A 21367-nucleotide genomic window follows, 5' to 3' on the forward strand; every position below is an offset into this window, starting at 1 on the left:
CTTTATCCCCAACACCATTGATTAACGACCGTCTGATTTCATTAACAATTGTCCTGCCCTCGACTGTGATTTGTGGAAGCGTGCCAAGTTTTCACCTGCCTCCATTTTGGCAGTGATTGCTCGGGTTCCAAAATGCTTTGCAGCAAAGTGACTTGAGCACTTTGTACAATGCATCCTGCCACAATGCTATTTCCTTTTGCATCTTGCATATCAAGTTTGTATTTGAAGTTTTTGCTCATGGGGAAAAGGTTTCTGGTGTTTCCAGGTGAGTCTTAGAAATAGTGAGGTAGCGCAAGCAGCAGAAGAAATACACCCCTTCCCAAGCTATCCGCTTGCCAGGAGTGAGTGGGTCGCACATTGGCCTCCTCGGTCATCTCAGAAACCACAGAGCTGAAGTGGAAGAAAGTCCTCCGAGGAGAGACTTGGATGGATTAGGAGAACGAGCAAAGGCATGGCAGAGGAAATTCAGTTTTGGAAAGTATTTAGTTGTGCACCTTGGTTGAAGAAAGAGACTTGCCAACTATTGTTTAGATGGGGAGAAAATTCCAAATTCCGAGGTGCAAAGGGACTTGGGAGACCTTGTGCAGGATCCCCTAAAGGTTGACCTCCAGGTTGAGTCGGTGGTGAAGAAGGTGAATGCAGTGTTGGTGTTCATTTCTAGAGGATAGCATATAAAAGTAGGGATGTAACATTGAGGTTCTATAAAGCACTGGTGAGACCTTTCTTGGAGAACTGTGTACAGGTTCGGGAGTCTTATTTGAGAAAAGATGGAGAGGATTCAGAGATTTACAAGAATAATAGCTGGAACGAAAGGGTTAGTAAATGAGGAACGATTGTCGGATCTTGGACTGGACTTGTTGGATACAGAAGGAGGGGGTGGGGGGGGGGGGGAAATCTCATAGAGGCATTTCGAAAGCTGAAAGGCCTGGACAGAGTAGATGTGGTGAGGATGTTTCCCATGGTTGGGTACTCTAGGACAAGAGGGCACAACTTCTGGATAAAATGGTGTCAATTTAAAACAGAGACACTGAGGGTCACGAGTCTGTGGAACTGGTTGCCACGGGCGGCCGTGGAAGCGAGGTCGTTGGGTGTATTTAAGGCAGAGATTGACAGATATTTGATTAGTCAGGGCATGAAGAATTACAAGGAGAAAGCCGGGGAGTGGGGCTGAGTGGGTGGATGGATCAGCTCATGATGAGAATGGCAGAGCAGACTCGATGGGCCGACTTCTGTTCCTATATCTTGTGATCACAAGATATTGCCTAAGAAGAAGAAAGATTTCCCAGCCCGCTGACTAAGGAAGTTGTGAGGAGAGGTTGGAGGGTTCAAACTGTCTTCCCTTGACTGAATAGAGATCTTTAAGACTGGTTTTCATCGATTACAGCTCAGTTTTTAACACCATCATCCCCTCAGGATGCTTCAAACCCTAGGAATCTGCAACTGGATGCTTGACTTCCTCATCGGAAAACCAGTCAATGTGGATCGGTAACAACGTCTTCTCCCCACTGCTCTATTCTCTCTACACCCATGACTGTGTGGTTAGGCACGATTCCAATGCTCTCTACAAATTTGCTGATGACATCACAGATGTCAGCAGAGCCACAGGTTCTCAAGCCGACAGAATTGAGAGAGATCAACGAGTTGAGTGGTGTCACTACAAAACTAAGGAACTGATTGTGGACCAGGAAGGGGAAACCAGGAGAACGTAAACCAGTCCTCATTGGTGGTGGGGGATCAGCTGTGGAGAGGGTAAGCAACTTTCAATTCTTGGGTGTCAACATTATTGAAGATCTATCCTGGGGCCTTCATGTCGATGCAGTCGTGAAGAAGGCTCGCCAGCGGTTATATTTCGTTAGCAGTTTGAGAATTTTCGATATGTTACCAAAGACATGCAAATTTTTACAGGTGGAACGTGGAGAGCATTCTGGCTGGTTGCATCACTGTCTGATACAGATGTGCCAATGCTCAGGACAAGAATAAACTCCAGAAGGTTGTTAGCTCAGCCTCCAACATCACAGGCACCAGACTTCACTTCTTTGAGGACATCTACAAGAGGCGGTGTCTTAAAAAAGCAACCTCTATCTTCAAGGACCCCCACCACCCAGGCCAGGCCCTCTTCACTCTGCTACCATCAGGGAAATGGTACAGGAGCCTGAAGACAAGCACCCAATGACACAAGGACAGCTTCTTCCCCGCTGCCATCAGATTTCTGAATGGACAATGAACACAGACACTACCTCACTTTTTTCTCTTGCACTAATTTTTTTTAATATGGTATTCATGGAAATGTAATTTAGCAATTTTTGTACCAGCAATGCACAAAAATTCTGCTGCAAAACAGCAAATTTCGTGATACGTCTTCATGACAATAAATTCTGATTTTTAACTGAAAAGATGGAAAATCCTTTTTCTTTCCACTTACAGACCACTTTAAGTAATCCCTATGCCATCAGTGCTCTGGGATTAGTGAGGGATTGCTTAAGGTGGGATGTGGGTGGGAGGGGAAGGTTGAGAATCACTGCTCTAGACCCAATTGTTATTTAAATCTTTTGCTTGAGCAAAATGCTCATTGGCCCATTTCCTTTGGAGTCATGGAACCGTGCACATAACGAGTCCATGAGGGACGATTAAAACAGTGGTTTGCAGACTTTTTCTTTCCCACCCACATCCCACCTTAAGCAATCCCTTGCTAATCACAGAGGACCAATGGCAGAGGGTGTACTTAAAGTGGGATTTGAGTGGAAAGAAAAAGGTTAAGAACTACTGAACGAGCTCCTTTCGAAAGTGGGTCAGAGTAGTAGGCATAGATTTAAAATTATTTGCAGCAATACCAGAGAAGAGAACATGTTTTTCTCCATCATATGAGCTGTGAGATTTGGAATATTTCCCCTGAAATGTTGGTGGAATCTGACTCAACGTAATCGTAGAAAGGAGTTGGATGTGTAGAGCTTCTCTCCAACTTACGGCCTATGCGACTTGTGACCATCCATACATATGACCAGGGAAAAAAAAACGGCTGTGTGCATACGATAATGACGTAGGCGCGATAAGCTCACCAAAGAAGATGATGAGCAAGAGGAAAACCCCTGTGGATAGATCTGGCAAGAAGCCGAGAAAGACACTCGATTTGGAATTGAAAATGATGGTAATCAACCAATATGAAGGAGGATTTACGACTTCTACATGCTTCTGACTTGTGTCCATTTCGAGATACGACCAGTCAGTCAGGACGGAACTTGGACGTAAGTCGGAGAGAGGCTGTACTTCAGCGGGACCATACAGAGCTACAGATTAGTAGCTATTTAGGACAAAGCACAACTATTCTTTCAACGATTCAGTGCACAATTGATAGAGTGGCTTGTGCATTGTGGGATTTATTTCAGATTTATTGTCAAGAGTACATACATAACATCACATACAACCCCGAGATTCCTTTTCCAGTGGTCCAGGCAGAAGTACCACTTATTGGTTGTGCAAAAAAACTACACAGAGTATACATGTTAACAAATAAAGAAGTGTAAACCGATAATGAATGTAAACAAATTGTGCAAAATAGAGAGAATAAAAAAGAAAATCAATAAAGTTCACAAGTAAGAGTCCTTAAATTAGTCCCTGATTGAGTTTGTTGTTGAATCTAATGGTGGAGGGGGAGCAGCTGTTCCTTAACCTGGGGGTGCAAGACCTGTGGCCCCTACACCTCTTTCCTGATGGCAGCAGCGAGAACAGAGCGTGTGCTGGGTGGTATGGATCCTTGATGATTGCTGCTGATCTCCGACGGCGTGTCCCCGTAGGTGTTCTCGATGGTGGGGAAGGTTTTGCCTGTGATGCCCTGGGCTGTGTCTACTACCTTTTTCAGGGCTTTACAGTCGGGGCTATTAGTGTCCCCAGACCAGACCATGATGTAGCTGGTCAGGGTTTCCAATGTCATTCCAAACCTCCACAAACTCCTGAGGAAGTAGAGGCGCTGACGTACTTTCTTCATGATGCCATTGGTGTGTTGGGTCCAGGAAAGATTCCCCGAGATAGTGACTCCCAAGAACCTAAATGTGCTCACCCTCCACCTCTGATTCCCCCAGTGATCATTGGATTGTACATCTCTGGCTTTCCTTTCCTGCTCAACAATCAGCTGCTTAGTTTTGGTGACATTAAGTGAAACGTTGTTGTTGGTGCACCATTCAGCCAAGTTTTCAATCTTCCTCCTGTACGCTAACTCATCCCCCTTCCTTTATACAACCCACTACCGTGGTATCGTTGACAAATTTGTAGATGGTGTTATTGTCGTACCGAGCCACACAGTCGTAGATGTAAAATGAGTAGAGCTAAGAACACAGCCCTGTGGTGCTCCGGTACTAACAGAGATTGTGGAGGAGATGTACTTACCAATCCCCACTGATCGTTGTCTGGAGGTGAGGAAATCCAGGATCCAATTACATAGTGGGGTGTTAACTCCCAGGTCTTGGAATGAGTCAAGCTACACCATTGTTTAATATTTTGACAGTTGTGCCACACTCATTACAATAGTGAGAGGGTCCAGCAGTAAGTGGGGTAAATGAACACCGACTTTGGAAATATTTTGGCTGTTCTTAATTTTTTTTAACCTTTTGCAGGAAGACTTTTAATGCAATGTATCAGTTTGCAGGTACTGTGAGCTGTACAATTTTTGCTGTAATGATCAAGAGTTCTTTATCGTCATGTAATAATACTGAAAATGTAATATCACACAAAATTTTCTTCTGCCTGCTGTCAGGCAGACAAAGTCACCTTTAGTATTGCCCCAACAGCAAAAGAGAAGGAAAAGAGAGCCCCTTCAGAGTCACTGAGTCTGAATGGTTACGCCTCCAAAGCTCCTGCAGCTGCACAGACCCACCCCCCCCACCCCGGTTCAATCTATCAGCAACCTGAGTTCCAGATCCAAAACTCTGGCCCGATCAGGAAGCCTTTAGTGCCTGAGGTTCTCCCCCCCCCCCCCCCCCACCCCCGAGCCCTTCTTGCCCTCAGCACCCTCCTGGTTCCCTCTCTCAACTTTAACCAAATTTGAACAATTGGCTAAGTCAAACAAATTTGATTACAGGCAGAAATCAAAGCCGTTAATTTATGTTGAGTGTTGCAGACTTTGAAGTTATGATACAGCAAGATAAGTTGTTGTGATCTGAGTGGGAAACATCCACTGAACTTCACAATCCATTTCACCCATCCACGCTCTCTTAACTATGGGAGGAGAGTGCCAACAATTGTGCCTCTCCTACGACTCTGCTCAAAGTCTATGGGCCACCCTTCCCTGTGAAGCAGTCAAGTTTTGGTTTCTTCCGTACTTCTCTCCTACCGACTGCATAAAAAAACAAAAAATATTTGTCACGTGAGGTGAAAAGAAAACCAGGCTTTTACTTTAATGTGCTGTAGGCCCCCAAGGGGCCCCTGTTGAGAATGGCTGCTCTCGACACCTCAAGTGCTGTTAGCAAATGGTTCTTTCACACCATTCATAGTCTATAGCTTAATGATCATCTGCCAAATAGGTGTTTTTTTTAAAAAATCCATTGAGTTTTAGATTTGAAGATGCAAACTTGATCTATCAGCAGGTAAGTGTCTATTTTTTTTTGTCTACCCACCCTGACTGCTGTATTCTGAATTTGTCACCTCTTGGGATGTAGGGTGATACAGCAGTGCAGCTAATCGAGTTACTGCCTCATGGCTCCATTGGCCTAGGCTGTCTGTGTGGAGTTTGCACATCCACCCTGTGACTGCGTGGGTTTCCTCCAGGTCTTCTGATTTCCACCACAGCCTGAGGATGAGCAGGTTGGTAGTGGCCCCTTAATTGAGGTGTAGAATCAATCAGGAGAGCATTGATGAACATGTGGGAAGAATTTTTTTTTAATGTGGTCAATATAGACACTAGTTATCTTTTCCTCCTATGGATTCTGTGAGACCTGCTGGGTTCCTCCTGTGTTTTTACTAGTGGGCTGAAGGGCCTTGTTTCCATGCTTTGTCTCTATGACTCTGAAGACTGGATTCAATGATCTTATCTCCAGCAAAAATACAATGCAGCTACTGGCAAGCTTCAAAATATTGAGTGTCCAGCATCATGGTTGTGCCATCGAGAAGACACTGATGTGGGGATGGTATTGGAATGCACGTAATTGAAACATTTTCACCAATTATCCTGAATAATTAATGCATGATATCAGCTGTGAGGTTGCAGCCATTTTGTGGGTGTCTTATTGCATTAGTTTACCATAGTTCAGAAAGAAATGTAAAATGAATTTTGTGTGTGTGTGTGTGTGTGTGTGTGAGAGACCAGTCCATTCATTTGTACTGTCATTGTCTGTTGTAGGAAGCGGGACTTCAAAAAAGCTGGCAAAACGCAATGCTGCTGCCAAGATGTTAGCGAGGATCCATGACGTTCCAGTGGATCAGAGGGATGGGAATGAAGTTGAGTTGGAAGATGACCAGTTCTCCATAGTAAGTGTCAACATTGCTGATGGAGCACCAGTTTCTATAATTTAAAAATAATTTTTAAAAAAAATTAGACATACAGCATGGTAACATGCCCTTGTCGCCCAATTGACCTACAACCCACAGTCCGTTTAGAACGGTGGGAGGAAACCCACGCAGACGCAGGGAGAATATAGAAATTCCTTACAGAACAGACAGCGCCAGATTCGAATGCCAGTCTCTGGCGCTGTAACAGTGTTGCGCTAATTGTGCTGCCTTCCTACGCTAATTGTGCCGCGCGCTAGGTGGGCTAACTGATCTGATTGTGGTGATGTGCCTCCAATGCTACCGTAGTACAAGTTTAAACCATGGGGGTTGGAGATTTTTCCTGCTGTCAGAACCGACGTTGAAAACTGAATTGGTGGCTGGGGAGAAAACTGTCCAGCGCACAGCGTTTAGATTTGACGATGGATTTTATACATTTTGGGAGCTGTTGCCAATGCTGGGGGTTATCTGTCATTTCCTTTTACATATTCTCAGAGTCACTGTTATTGACAGTTGTCCTAATTTGATGCAACTGAATGCTGTGCTGTGCCTCTTCAAATCCAGCTAAGTAGTCTATGTGTGGTGTGTCGCAGAGCAGAAAATACACTAGTCAACAATTTTTTGCTTACTTGGAAAAAAAAATTGAGGATTATGATTGACAACTTCAAGGTGAACACAAAGATAACCAGATTTGTATCACATAAGGAGAAACATTAAATTAAATTTTATTGAATTTAGCAGATTTAATCACATAATGTACCTCTGAGCCAAGCTCTCAGGTTGACTGCACATGTTGCGCCACAAATGTGAGGATCCCAGGGTTTAACTGGGTCAGCAATTTTACAACCGAAGTAGAGGTCATAGGCTCTCTTAATAAGTGCAGTCATGCTGCGTCTTTGAGCCTTCAGTGTATATGCACCATAAATGTAACAGAATGTATCACAGCTGTTGCAACATTTCTGCTGTATTGAATCTTCCTGAAGACAATAAATACTGTTGTTAAGTAGACTCACTCTGCTATTGCCTGAAGAACATGCGCATCAACATGCGTCAGATCTCTAGCAATGTAATGCACAGCATCTGCATATGTGGGCTGCTTTTATAGCCTGTCTGCATCTATCCTGACCTATGACAACATTTGCATAGCACCTTTAAATAATATGTCCAGGCAGGCTTGGACTGACCAAAACATTTTCCTTTGTGGGCGATATACTGATAGACTTAAAATATGACAGGAAATCACAATGATAGGTTATATCTTTAAAAAGTGGCACGTGATAGGAACATTTTAATTTAGTTTTTGTGATCAGCAGCCCAAGATCCATAAAATACACCCAAAAGTGTTTGGGAAGCAAAATCTTCGTTGTCCAATGATATCAGGCCAGCATCCAAATCACGTAGTATTTCCTGCTTCAAGGACGTTAATTCAACCTGCTGGGCTCTCTCTACCACCCACCCACAACCCCTGCACTTACTTTGTAGTGACTTTTACTGATTTCATCATTTCATTTCCAACTGAACTCAAAATGTCAACTACCATAATGGTGCTTGAACTTTGCCTCAGTGGATTAGTAGTCCAGGCACCTGAGTTATAAGTCCAGTAATCTTCAGCTAAATGTCAAATGGATTCCTATTTAAATTGAAATGTTCACCACGGTAACAGTTTTTTTCCAGCCCACGAGCCTGTACCTCCTAAATACACCAATGAACCGACGACCAATGTTCCCTCTAATTTTGCGCAAAAATCTTACGTTGTGCAAGTTTTTTTTTCCTATGACAAAAGTATGTGTGCACTGAATGCTTGTGCAAATGTAAACTTGAAACTGTTCCAAGATAATTTTGGCACAACCTGTCTCTCAGCACAAACTGTATTAGCATGTTTTAATATAACACAAGTATGATTGCATTCTATGAAGTAACGTGTTTAGTTAAGGTTAGTAATTATATTTTGGGTAATTAACCTTTTGTGTGCACATTAATATCCTTTGGTCACTGGTTGCAAAACATGTGTGTGCACGCACACAGCTTGGAGGGAACAGTGCCGACAATCCGGAGTTGCTGCTCACAGTCCCTGTATTCCTGCAGTCATCTGGGCTCCGGAATACCCTGTAAGGCCTGATGGAAGGCAGAGCTGTGGGGGGTGGGGGGGAGTCCTGACCTGTTGCAGGCTCGGAGATGTTTCTTGATTTTCTCTTTTCCCTATCCCCCTCTTTCCCTCCCCCCCCCAGCAAAACTGGGCCCTGTCGTTGGGCTGAGCTGATGGCTGAGGCACCTGTGGCCACTCAACAGTTGATGCTGCAGATCCATGCAATGAAGCAAAAAAAAGTTGGTCAATATTCTTAATGAATATCCAAGCAGGTCACCAAGGAGCGAATCGCCCTCTCCTTCCGTTTCTCAATAATTATTCTAGCTCTTGGCCATTTTTTTTGTGTGAAGCCACTTTGATTCTCTGCTAGTTGGTGCAGGGGAGTTTTCCTTTCTTACATCATTTGCAAAGCATTCAGTCCAACCAATCATTACCAGTTTGTACACATCAACGTATCCATCCGTTTTTAAAAATTTTGTTTCTAAAGTCCTTAAAATCTGTTCATGGGGACGGTGGGTGAAAGGGGAGATTGTAAAGCTTATGCACATCTTCACTCACTTTTTCTCGCTATCACTGCCCCTCTTGCTCTCTTTCTCTCCAGTTGCTTAACAGCAAACTGGATTGTCCAAGGGGCAAGAACATAGGCTGTACATGGGATTCGCTCCGGAATTCTGTTGGAGATCGGATTATGCACCTCAAAAGTCATCCACTTGGTGTTGTCAACTCCAACTTTTGTCAGATGCTGAGGGATTTGGCAGAGGAGCAGCGGTTCGAAGTTAGTTACCTGGACATTGGTAAGTCACCTGTGGCTAAATGCCTCAGTGAATGGAGTTTGTTCTACACAATTTATTTGTTCAAGATTAGTAGTTCTGGTAAGATTATGTAATTAAGGCACACCCATTGTATATTTTGAGATTGTATCCATCAGAATCTTTAAAATACAACTTTGTTCATTAAGTATATGAGTACATTTTTATCAGTTTTTTAAAAATCTGTTAATTTGAAGAGTACATTTGCTCTTTGCATTTTTGAAACATCTCAAAGTGCTTCAATTGAAATATGACCTTCACATGGTCAGATGATGCAGCTAATTTGCATCCAGCAATAACTCCACACATTGAGTGAGATGACTGATCAGTTAATTTGACTTGACTGGCATCAAAGAGAACCTCCTGCTCTTGTCTGTAGGAATGCTGTGCTTGTTGGATTGTTTAACAAAAATCTGGAGTCATTGAAAACTCAAGTTTGATCTCAGTCCATTATTTACTGTATATGCCATTATATAGCACGATCCTCGAAGCTTAAAATTTTCACTTTAAAATTGGGGCCCGTCTTATACAAGGAGTCTAAAATTCTTACCTTGCTGACAAAGTCTCTTCCCATAGGCTCCGACGCAACCTTGCGCATGCCCCGTTAGCTATTTGAGAAGTCTCAGCGCTCCTCCGTGGGGGTCCATCTGTCCAGTCCGACTGCTGTCGGCTCTGTACAGGCTTTAAATGGCCTTTTACAGGAGCCAACAGTGGTTTATTTTAAAATATTCAAATTCAATTTATACCTTTAAATGGTCATTTGTTATTAAAATTTTGGGGTTGGCTTTTAACAGCATCCACTGGTCAGCCGTAAGTGCCAGATTTTTTGGGTGAGGGGGGTCATCTTATTCAAAGCGTTTCGCTCAAAACCAACATTTTGGGTGGAAATTCCGGGATTGTCCTGTACAGAATCGTCCTATACAACGGCATATACAGTACTCTACAATTCTTCGTTATTCACTATTATTTCAGTTCATCCTTCATAAGTTTGTACACAGTTTAGAATCTCATTTCTCCCACTCCTCTCCGTGGTGGTAATTTGTAGCTTTTGGGGAATAGCGTGGCTGGTTGATGTAGTATGAGAGAAGGGAAATTGGGAGAAGACTGATTCTGTTCTGGCTGGTACACTTTTTTGAGATGCCAGTGTTTTCTGTGATGTGTGTGTTTTTTTTTCTTTCCAGAAGAGTTGAGCTTGAGTGGTCTGTACCACTGTTTAGTGGAATTATCCACCCAGCCCACCACCGTCTGCCATGGCTCTGCTTCAACAAGGGATTGTGCCCGTGCCAACGCAGCTCACAATGCACTGCAGTATCTGAAAATAATGGCTGGAGGAAAATGAGTCCACTGCTGAACGATGTCGTTCTTCATCCGACCAGCACTATTTTCTTTTTTTTTCAAACTGAAGTATTTTTTTAAAATCAACAACTTGAATTTCACAAGACGTGCACTTGACTGAAAGTTCCTTGCTGCTCAGTCTGTAACCAGGTGCCTTTTTGAATATTAAGGTTTCGAAATGTGGTGCGGTCCGGGAGAAGACAGGGATTGGAAGGAAATTCATCATTTTAAGGTGTTCTCCCACATGGACCACCCATAGGTCTTTAATTCATAGGTTGGCCAACTTGCCACTGTCATTGGGGAACAGATTTTACCTCACTTTTTTCCAAATACCAGTACTAAGCCCAGTATGTTTACTATAGTTCAATAGGATTGCTTCAGGGCTGTTGGCTCTGCTGTGATTCTTTTAATCCAATTTTTCTTGAAAGCATGGTGTTTTTAATGGACCCAACTTGGGACACTCATCTGTTGTCAAGATCATGGTTTGGAGGGTGTGTCTGTGTGGGTTTTCCCCAGGGCTTAGGTTTCCTCCCACCATTTGAAATGGACCGGGGGTCATAGGTCAATTGGGTGGCATGGGCTTGTGGGCTGAAAGGGCCCATTACAGTGGTGTCTTTTAACATTTAAAAATCAGTAATTAACCTAAAGATGTGGGACATAGTTCTGTCTGAATGGCGTCATTCTGTCACACTACAGAAACAGGCCCTTTGGCCCCCCTCTGACCATGCCAGCAATCGGGTATCCCATTTACCGGCACTTGTTCCTTGCGCCTGTGTGTCCCATCGCTTTGTGGCATTGTGTGGCGATCTCCAAAACTAGTCCAATTGAGCGTGAAATCCGCCCAGCTGGCAACCTTAGTAACAAGGCCTGATCTTGACAAGGTTGGTTGAGCATTGGGAAGCTGCTGATTGCTCCTTTCAAAGAAAGACTGGCCCCATCACTGTGAGAGGTGGTTGTCAATATCCCTGCAACTCGTTATCCAGCTGTCAGGTGCATGAGCTACAGATATACATGTGACATTTTTATTTTGGTTCAATTATGTATGATTAAGCTTATTTGAAATATTCTTTAACATTTTTGGAACTTTTGTGGTCCGGAGATTAAAGGACATGCACTACAAAGTGACCATATGTCACAGTAAAAGCAATTGTTCTGTACTGCACAAAAGGCAGCTAACTATACAGATACACCCTGTTTTGTGCAAATTCACTTTTACCAAGAAACCAGTGTTTGCTTTTAAGAAAGAATTTTCGCTTTTACAAAAGCAGTGAGCCTTTCTGGAGGCTGTGTGCGCACCCTGAGCAGCTCCTTCCCCGAGAAATATGATGAGATCTCAATAGATAGACGATCCTCTTCTCTCTCCTACATCCCAGTCTCCTGTACCTTCCACCCAATAGCGTCACGAGGGTTCCTGTCATAACCACCCCCCACCCCCATTATGGACCAGTGTACTGAACAGGTGTGTGTTCCACGTATGTCCAGGCTGGCAGTGGCGGCACTGAGCACGTTGGTGGGGGGGGGGGGTGCTCTGAACGGAGCACATTAGAAGGTTCAAAATATAAATTTATACTTGATAGGTTGTGTATTTATCATATAATTCCTGCTTTTAATAAATGTTAATGTTATTTTAGGATTTGAGTCTTATTTGGGTATGATTTGGTGGGTTATTTTTTGGGTCTGGGAATGCTCAAATTTTTCCCGCAGAGACCACTGGTAATCGCTTCGTCTCTTTACACCATTTCGGCTTTCAAAAGGTTCTGTAGGAATGCTCTAGTTTTGTAAAGTGGGTACACCTGTACTTGTGTTCTACAGAAGATCTTATAAACAGTGTGCTTTATAATCCCACCTTATTTATGCTGATGGGCTATGAATTAGAATCGCACCCAAAACAGGCCCAACATCATTAGACTTTGTAGCTGTCTAGTGAACATAGACCTTTCATTTAAATATCATTGAGGCTCCTCCAGTGAAGTAAAAGTTCTGAAAATTCTATAGCACTCCCGTGACTTCAGGCTGTATACCTAAAATGGTTCATTTAAACTGCAGTCACTATTGTAATGTAGGAAATGGCCTATGGATAGTGAAACATTGGCCAGTGTGATGCTGGACCAGGTCCACAGGGAGTCTAGGCCAGGGGCCCCCAAACCTTTGTAGACCATTGACCCCTTCATGGAATCCTTGATCCCTCATGGACCCCAAGGCATGGAATCCTCCGGTGGGGGGGTGTGGCAGCACTGAATGGGAGGGATTGTTGGATGCAAACCTCTTCTCCATTCCATCAGTCCTTCATTCTCTACTTATTACAAGGCCAAAGGCAAATACAACATGGCCAGCTCTTGCAAAAGGTTAGCCACCCCTCCTTACACACGCTCCTGCTTTCAACCACAGAAGTTCATTCGACCCCCTCCACCCCACCAGACCATTTATTGACCCCCTTTCAACCCCCTGGCCGTTTATTGATCCCCTGGCATTTATTGACCCCTTGGATTGTCCCATCGACCCACAGGGGTCAATATCAACTACTTTGGAGACCCCTGCTCTTGGCTGACCTGTAACCTTTGCTTCAAATGGCATTTGCTATCAAGTCACCCTTTGTAGAAAATGTGTATATCAGGCAAGGAGAGGATCTGTTGCCCACTGTCCTCACTGGTACTTGCAGTCTCAGGACCCATTTGTCACTTGGATAAGACACTGTGTCTCAGTTCGTCTCTTTTGGAAGGCCAATTGCATCTTGAGGTGGGATGTGGAAAGCGATGGTGAGAGGCAAATGCAAAGAGAGATTTAGAAGGGAGACCTGTTCCCACAGTAAGTTGGTTTCTGCCGAGGTCTTGATTCAAATTTCTTGCAACTGAGGAGAGTTGAGTTCGAGTTACTTGCTGTGAGGGCACAAAACGATATGAGTGACATTGTCAACTAATGCGAGTCTGTGGCATAAAACAGTTAGATTCAAATTAAGGCAATTATACTAACTGGTTGAAAATTGGGGGTGGGGTGGGGGAGGGAATCCAAACTGATGCAGTTGGGTGTTCCTCAGTTTTGTTGTTGCAGTTGCTGTGTGGATCGATTTTATTTTTTTTCTTCCCCCTGGTGTTGGTGCAGGACCAGAGCCTCAGGTGCAGGTAAAGCCACACCTTCCCCCAATTGGAATAGATTATCTCTGAGCGCACAGTTTGCCCAGCAAATGTGATTCAAGGCAAAGCATTATCTAGATGCTGTGCTCTGATTTAGTTTTAATGGTGCAGGAAATTCTTTTCACTGACATTTCTCGTGATTTTAATGTTTTACGTTTACATAATCTCTTCTGTTTGCAGAGCTACCAATGATGTATTTCCCTCTCCCATAAATTGCACTCTTTGTACTCTGCAATGCTTTGAGGAGGTTTTGTTTATCCCAGGAGCGCGAGTGTGTTTGGGAAATGCATGAAGGATCTGTGTTTGGAGAAAGTGAATACATATAACCACTTACAGCACAGAACAGGCCAGTTCGGCCGTAACAAATTCCCACCCTCCTAGTCCCACTGACCACACCCGGTCCATACCCCTCCAGTCTCTCCTCTCCGTGTAACTATCCAGTCTTTCCTTAAATGTCACCAATGATCTCGCCTCGACCACGTCTGCCAGAAGCTCATTCCACATCCCAACCACCCTTTGCGTAAAGAAATTTCCCCTCATGTTCCCCTTATAATTCTCCCCCTTCAATCTTAAACCATGCCCTCTAGTTTGAATCTCCCTCACTCTTAATTGAAAAAGCCTATCCACGTTTACTCTGTCTGTCCCTTTTAAAATCTTAAACACCTCTATCAAGTCCCCTCTCAATCTTCTACGCTCCAGAGAAAAAAGCCCTAGTCTGCACAACCTTTCCCTGTAACTCAAACCTTGAAATCCTGTCAACATTCTTGTGAACCTTCTCTGCACTCTCTCTGTTTTGTTTATATCTTTCCTATAATTTGGTGACCAAAACTGTACACAGTACTCCAAATTTAGCCTCACCAATGCCTTGTACAATTTCATCATAACCTCCCTACTCTTGAATTCAATACTCCGATTGATGAAGGCCAACATTCCAAATGCCTTCTTCACCACACCATCTACCTGAGTATCAGGCTTGAGGGTACTATTGACCATCATTCCTAAATCCCTTTGTTGCTCTGCACATCTCAATAGCCTACCATTTAATGCATATGACCTATTTAGATTTGCAGTTGGGTGTTCTGTTAGAAGCGGGCCATTCAACTACTTCACTGATATTTAATTTTTTTAAAATTTAGACATACAGCACGGTAATAGGCCATCTCAGCCCACAAGTCCATGCCACCCACTTTACACCCCATTAACCTGCACCCCTGGTATGTTTCGAACGGTGGGAGGAAACTGGAGCCCCCGGAGAAAATCCACGCAGATACAGGGGGCAAGTACAAACTCCTTACAGACGGTGTGGGATTCGAACCCCGGTCCCGATCGCTGACGCTGTAAAGGCGTTGCACTAACCACTAGGCCAACTATTCTCCCCTGTGGAAGGAAAAAGCAACTCTTGGCTTGAGAACAACCCTCTTGATTTCCCATATTTTCAGTTTCTTTTTGTCTGACAGATCTTGGTTGACGAGCACACAGTATAATATCTCTCTACCCATCATTCCAGTGTCAGTGCATTGACATTGATTAACATGTCTGCGGGAATGCCTACATGCCTACATTTAATACATTGTTCATAATTATCACTCATCATTTAGATGAGGAAATAGAAAACAGCACTTCCAAGCTTGCAGACGACACGAAGCTGGGTGGCGTTGTAGGCTGTGTAGAGGCTGTTAAGAGTGTGCAGGGTGACTTGGACAGGTTGGGTGAGTGGGCAAATGCATGGCAGATGCATTATTATGTGGATAAGTGTGTGGTTATCCACTTTGGAGGAAAGAATGGGAGGGCTGAGTACTATCTTAATGGTATCCAATTAGGAAAAGGGGAGATGCAAAGAGATCTGGGTGTCGCTGTGCATCAGTCATTAAAAGTGGGCAGGCAGGTGCAGCAAGCAGTAAAAAAGGCGAATGGTATGTTGGCGTTCATATCAAGAAGATTCGAGTTCAGGAGCAGAGAGGTATTGATGCAGTTGTATAGGGCCTTGGTGAGACCTCACCTGGAGTATTGTGTTCAGTTTTGGTCTCCTTATCTGAGGAAGGACATCATTCCCATGGAGAGAGTGCAGAAAAGGTTGACCAGATTGATACCAGGGACTTTATTCATTGGAATGTAGAAGGCTGAGAGGGGATTTGATAGAGGTATTTAAAATTATGAAGGGAATAGGTAGACTAGACATGAGTAGACTCTTTCCCCTGAGGGCAGGGGAGGTTGAAAGAAGAGGGCATGAGTTAAGGGTAAGGGGGCAAAACTTTAGGAGAAATGTTAGAGGTGGCTTTTTCACTCAGAGTGGTGGCAGAATGGAATGATCTTCCAGAGGAGATAGTTGCAGCAGAGTCCTTTCTGTCATTTAAGAGAAGGTTGGATGTGTCCATGGATATGAGGGGGTTGGAGGGTTATGTGCGGAGAGTGGGAGGGGGGAGCTGGTGGAGTTGTTCAAGTGAACCGGCATGACTCGAAGGGCCGATATGGCCTGTTTCCGCACTGTAAACTGTTATATGGCGGGACTTGCATATGAAGAAAGGCTAGAACGACTGGGCTTGTACTCGCTGGAGTTTAGACGATTAAGAGGAGGTTTAATAGAAACGTTCAAAATTCTTAAGGGATTTGACAGGCTAGATGAAGGAAGATTGTTCCCAATGTTGAGCAAGTCTAGAACCAAGGGTCACAGTTTAAGGATAAAGGGGAAGTCCTTTAGGACTGAGATGAGGAAGAATTTTTTTACTGAGAGGGTGGTGAATTGATGGAATGCCCTGCCGCAGGAAGTGATTGAGGCTGGTTCCATAGCTATATTTAAGAGAGAGTTAGATTTAGTACTTGTGACTAGGGGGATCAGGGGGTATGGAGAGAGAGCTGGAACAGGGTTCTGAGTGGATGATCAGCCATGATCAAAATGAATGGCAGTGTAGCCTTGAAGGGGCAAATGGCCGACTCCTATTTTCTATGTTTTTATCACATCTTGAACCAACAGTGGACTACTTGTTGGCTTGCTGAGTTTACTCACTGAGCATTGACCTTGTTCAAATCAGGAATGCGGCTGATCTCAGCCGAGCTATTGCTAGTAAAGTTCAATTGACCACATTTCAGCTCCTTATTTACATCTCGTAAGGTGAAATTGTAAAGGCAAATTAAAGTGGTACCAAGCACGTCCATGCTAGAATATCTTGCAGATTCAGAGGTTTGCACACGATCAATAGCGTGTGTGCAAGGCACCAGAGAAGCACATTCACCAAGAGGTGCGTGCCTTCAAAATGGGAGGAAATATCAAAAATTTATGCAAGATATTTTTTTGAAGATAGCAGACACGCAAGGGAGCATACTAATAGGAGGGGATTTCAATCTTAATTTGGATTCAAACATGGATAAAAATGGGGAAAAAATTAACAGAAAGAACAAAGTAACCAAATTTATATTTAAATCGATGCAAGAAATGCAACTTTTGGATATATGGAGGAAACAACACCCAAAGGAAAAGGAATATTCATATTATTCGGGTAGACATAAAACATACTCAAGAATAGACCTATTCCTGTTATCAGCTCGCATGCAAGACAGAGTAAGAAAAACAGAATATAAAGCTAGAATATTATCGGACCACTCACCCCTGATATTGACAATAGAGTTAGAGGACATCCCTCCAAGAATGTATAGATGGAGATTAATCTCCATACTACTTAAAAGACAGGATTTTAGAGAATTGAAAGACAAATTAAAATGTACTTTGAAATAAATACAGAATCAGTGAAAGATAAGTTTATACTATGGGACGCAATGAATGCGTTCATCAGAGGGCAAATAATAAGTTATGTAACCAAGATGAAGAAGGACTACAATCAGGAAACAGAGCAGTTGGAAAGGGAAATAGCAAATATAGAAAAAGAATTAGCAATGAAGGAAGACACAACTAAAAGAAGAGAATTGGCAGATAAAAAAATAAAATATGAAACACTACAAACATATAAGGTGGAGAAGAACATAATGAAGACAAAACAGAAATATTATGAACTAGGAGAAAAAAACGCACAAAATTCTAGCGTGGCAGCTTAAGACAGAACAAACTAAGAGAATGGTATTGGCATCAAGGAAAAAAGTCAAACAAATCACATATAATCCAACGGAGATTAATGAAAACTTCAGAGAATTCTACGAACAATTATACCAAACTGAAAACGAAGGGAAAGAAGACAAAATAGATGAATTTTTAACCAAAATTACAAATAGAGGAACAAAATAAATTAACAGAACCATTTGAAATAGTAGAAATACAAGAGATAATAAAAAAACTACCGAATAATAAAACACCAGGAGAGGATGGATTCCCAATAGAATTCTATAAAACATTTAAAGATTTATTAATTCCTCCCCTCCTGGAAGTAATCAACCAGATTGATAAAACACAAAGCTTACCAGATTCATGCAAAACAACAATAATTACAGTAATACCAAAGACAGAAAGATCCACTCGCGCCAGCGTCATATAGACCAATATCTTTACTTAACACAGATTATAAGATAATAGCTAAACTATAAGCAAACAGATTAGCCGACTATGTACCAAAAATAGTAAATCTAGATAAAACTGGATTTATTAAAAAAATTCGAACAACAGACAATATTTGTAAATTTATTAACTTAATTCATGCAGTAGAAGGAAATAAAGCTCCAACAGTAGCAGTTGCTTTAGACACAGAGAAGGCCTGTAACAGTGTAGAATGGAATTATTTATTCAAAGTACTACAAAAATTCAGTTTACCAGAGAAATATATTAATTGGATTAAAGCATTATATAAGGGGCCATTGGCGAAAGTGACAGTAAATGGATATATATCAAAGCAATTTCACTTAAGCAGGGATGTCCACTATCGCCCTTATTGTTTGCGTTAGCCATAGAACCACTAGTAGAATTGATAAGAACAGATAATAATATAAAAGGAATAAAAATAAAAGACAAGATATATAAAATCAGTCTATTTGCGGATGATGTTATAGTGTACTTAACAGAACCAGAACTATCAATAGAAGAATTATATAAGAAATTGAAGGAATATGGAGAAGTGTTGGGTTACAGGATAAACGTAAATAATAGTGAAGCAATGCCTATGAATAATGCGGATTTCTCAAAATTTAAGAAGGAATCTCCATTTAGATGGCAAATACAGGCAATAAGATACCTAGGTGTACAAATAAACAAAAATCTCGGCCAACTATATAAACTCAATTATTATCCACTAATGAAAAAATTACAGGATGATTTAGAGCATTGGAAAGATTTACCACTAACACTAATAGGAAGGATAAACTGTATTAAAATGAACATTTTTCCAAGGATATTATACTTATTTCAGGCATTGCCAATACAACTGACAGAAAAATTCTTCAAGGAGTTAAAGAAAATAATAAGGAAATTTTTATGGAGAGGGGGGAAACCGAGGATAGCACTAGATAAATTAACAGAATGGTATAAAGAAGGAGGCTTACAACTGCCAAACTTTAAAAATTATTATAGAGCCGCACAATTAAGATACCTATCAGATTTTTATCAAACAAGGGAAAAACCAGACTGGACGAGATTAGAATTAGATAAAATAGGGGAAAAGATACCTGAACACATATTATATAAATGGGATGAAAAATTGGTACAACATAGGAATTCTCCAATATTACATCATCCGCTCAATATTTGGAAGAAGATTAATGTAGAAAGGAATAAAACAAATTACCAATTACCAAAACTAATACTGATGCAAAATCAGCTAATCCCTTTTACAATAGATAACCTTTCCTTTAGAGAATGGGAGAAAAAAGGGATCAAAAGAATAGAAAATTGCTTTTCATGAAATAAATTATTATCCTTTGAACAAATGAAGGATAAATATAATATAACTCATGATACAGTGTTGGCATACTACCAACTGAAATCCTACTTGACGGACAAATTGGGAAGCAGTCTGAGGTTACCAGAGGGAAATAATTTTGAATATGTGATTACAGACACAATGATAATCAAAAAATTTATAACAAATATGTATATTAAACTGCAAGAAAAGGAGAATGAGGAAACAAATGGTAAAACTAAACAAAAATGGGAACAAGATCTAAACAAAGATAAAGAAGGAAACATGGGAGAAGTTATGCTCAGGAACTATGAGAAATACAATAAATACGAGGTTACGTATGATACAATATAACTGGATACACAGGCTATATATTACACCTCAAAAGTTAAATAAATGGGACCCAACAGTATCTGACAGATGTTTTCGCTGTAAAAAGGAAATGGGAACAACAATTCATGCAATCTGGACATGTGAGAAAGTGGAAAAATTTTGGGAAGATCTAAACCAGATATTAAATAAAATCACAAAAAGCAATATACCAAAAAACCCAGAGATCTTCCTCCTAAGTAACATAAAAAACAAAGAATTTGGACTTGATTTGGATGGTGCACAAAAAAGATTTGTTAGGATAGCTTTAGCTGTAGCAAAAAAATCTATTATGTCAACCTGGAAATTAGAAGATAATTTGAGAATACAACAATGGTATATAGAAATGAATAAATGTATTCCATTAGAAAAAATAACATATAATTTAAGAAATAATATTACAATATTTGAACAAATATGGGAGCCTTACATGAAACACAATAGAGAAAACCTACCGGGGACATTCACTACCTAAATTAACGAAAGGAGAAGGAAATGAAAAGAATTGACTCAGTGGAATTTCTTGTTTATTTTTATTGAATGACAACATTTTTTGACGGGTTTAATGTATCTTAGATTCTGAACTTTAAATGAATGGGAGGGGAGGTAGGGAGGGTGGGATGGGAAGGGGGGGGGGAGAAAACGACACTATATATTTGAAAAGAAAAATGTATGTATCTTGATCAATGTGGTTTATAGTGTGAAAAATAAAAAAAATTAAAAAAAAAATGGGAGGAAATAGGCAGGTTTTTAAAAAAAGACTACTTCAACTCCCCTTGTATGTAATTCAAGGTCTTTTTTGATCCTGCCCAACAGAAAACTATGGTTCACTATTGACACCAAAACTTGTTAACTGCATACAACAGCAAGTCTGCCTTAGAAGCCAAGCAATTCACTGTTTCTGGGAAAGAGAAGGCATCTTGGGCAGCCTGGTTGGCATAGTGGTTAGCGCAACACTCACAGCGCCAACGATCGGGACCAGGATTCGAATCCCGTGCTGTCTGTAAGGAGTTTGTACGTCATCCCTGTGTCAGCGTGGGTTTTCTCTGGGGGCTCCAGTTCCCCCCCCCACTATTCAAAAATGTACAATGGGTCACTGGGGTGTAATTGGGCGCATGGGCTGGTGGGCTGAAAGGGCCTGTTACCGTGCTGCATGTCTAAATTAAATTTTTTAAATATCATTTCGGACCAGACTGGTGAAGTGACGATCAAGCTATCCATCCTTTGTTAATGGACGTTTTTTTTCCCGCTGTTTAAATGATCAAACATTTACATTAGTTTAAGATGAGGTTCAGTGGGGGATTTGAAAATTGCAGTGAAGATACTTGG

The 21367-nt window shown here is 41.7% G+C and overlaps 1 protein-coding gene across 1 annotated transcript in view; it reads left to right on the plus strand.

The window, feature by feature from the left end:
- Positions 1-12334, plus strand: part of tarbp2 (TAR (HIV) RNA binding protein 2) — a 23243-nt gene extending 10909 nt beyond the window's left edge. Inside the window, exons 6-8 of the mRNA XM_069906447.1 lie at positions 6329-6456; positions 9162-9354; positions 10551-12334. Coding sequence (XP_069762548.1) covers positions 6329-6456; positions 9162-9354; positions 10551-10708 — 479 coding nt within the window. The 3' untranslated portion in view covers positions 10709-12334. The remainder of the gene's footprint in view (positions 1-6328; positions 6457-9161; positions 9355-10550) is intronic.
- Positions 12335-21367: the final 9033 nt, after the last annotated feature.

Source organism: Narcine bancroftii, chromosome 12, assembly GCF_036971445.1.
Source record: "Narcine bancroftii isolate sNarBan1 chromosome 12, sNarBan1.hap1, whole genome shotgun sequence".
NCBI lineage: Eukaryota > Metazoa > Chordata > Chondrichthyes > Torpediniformes > Narcinidae > Narcine > Narcine bancroftii.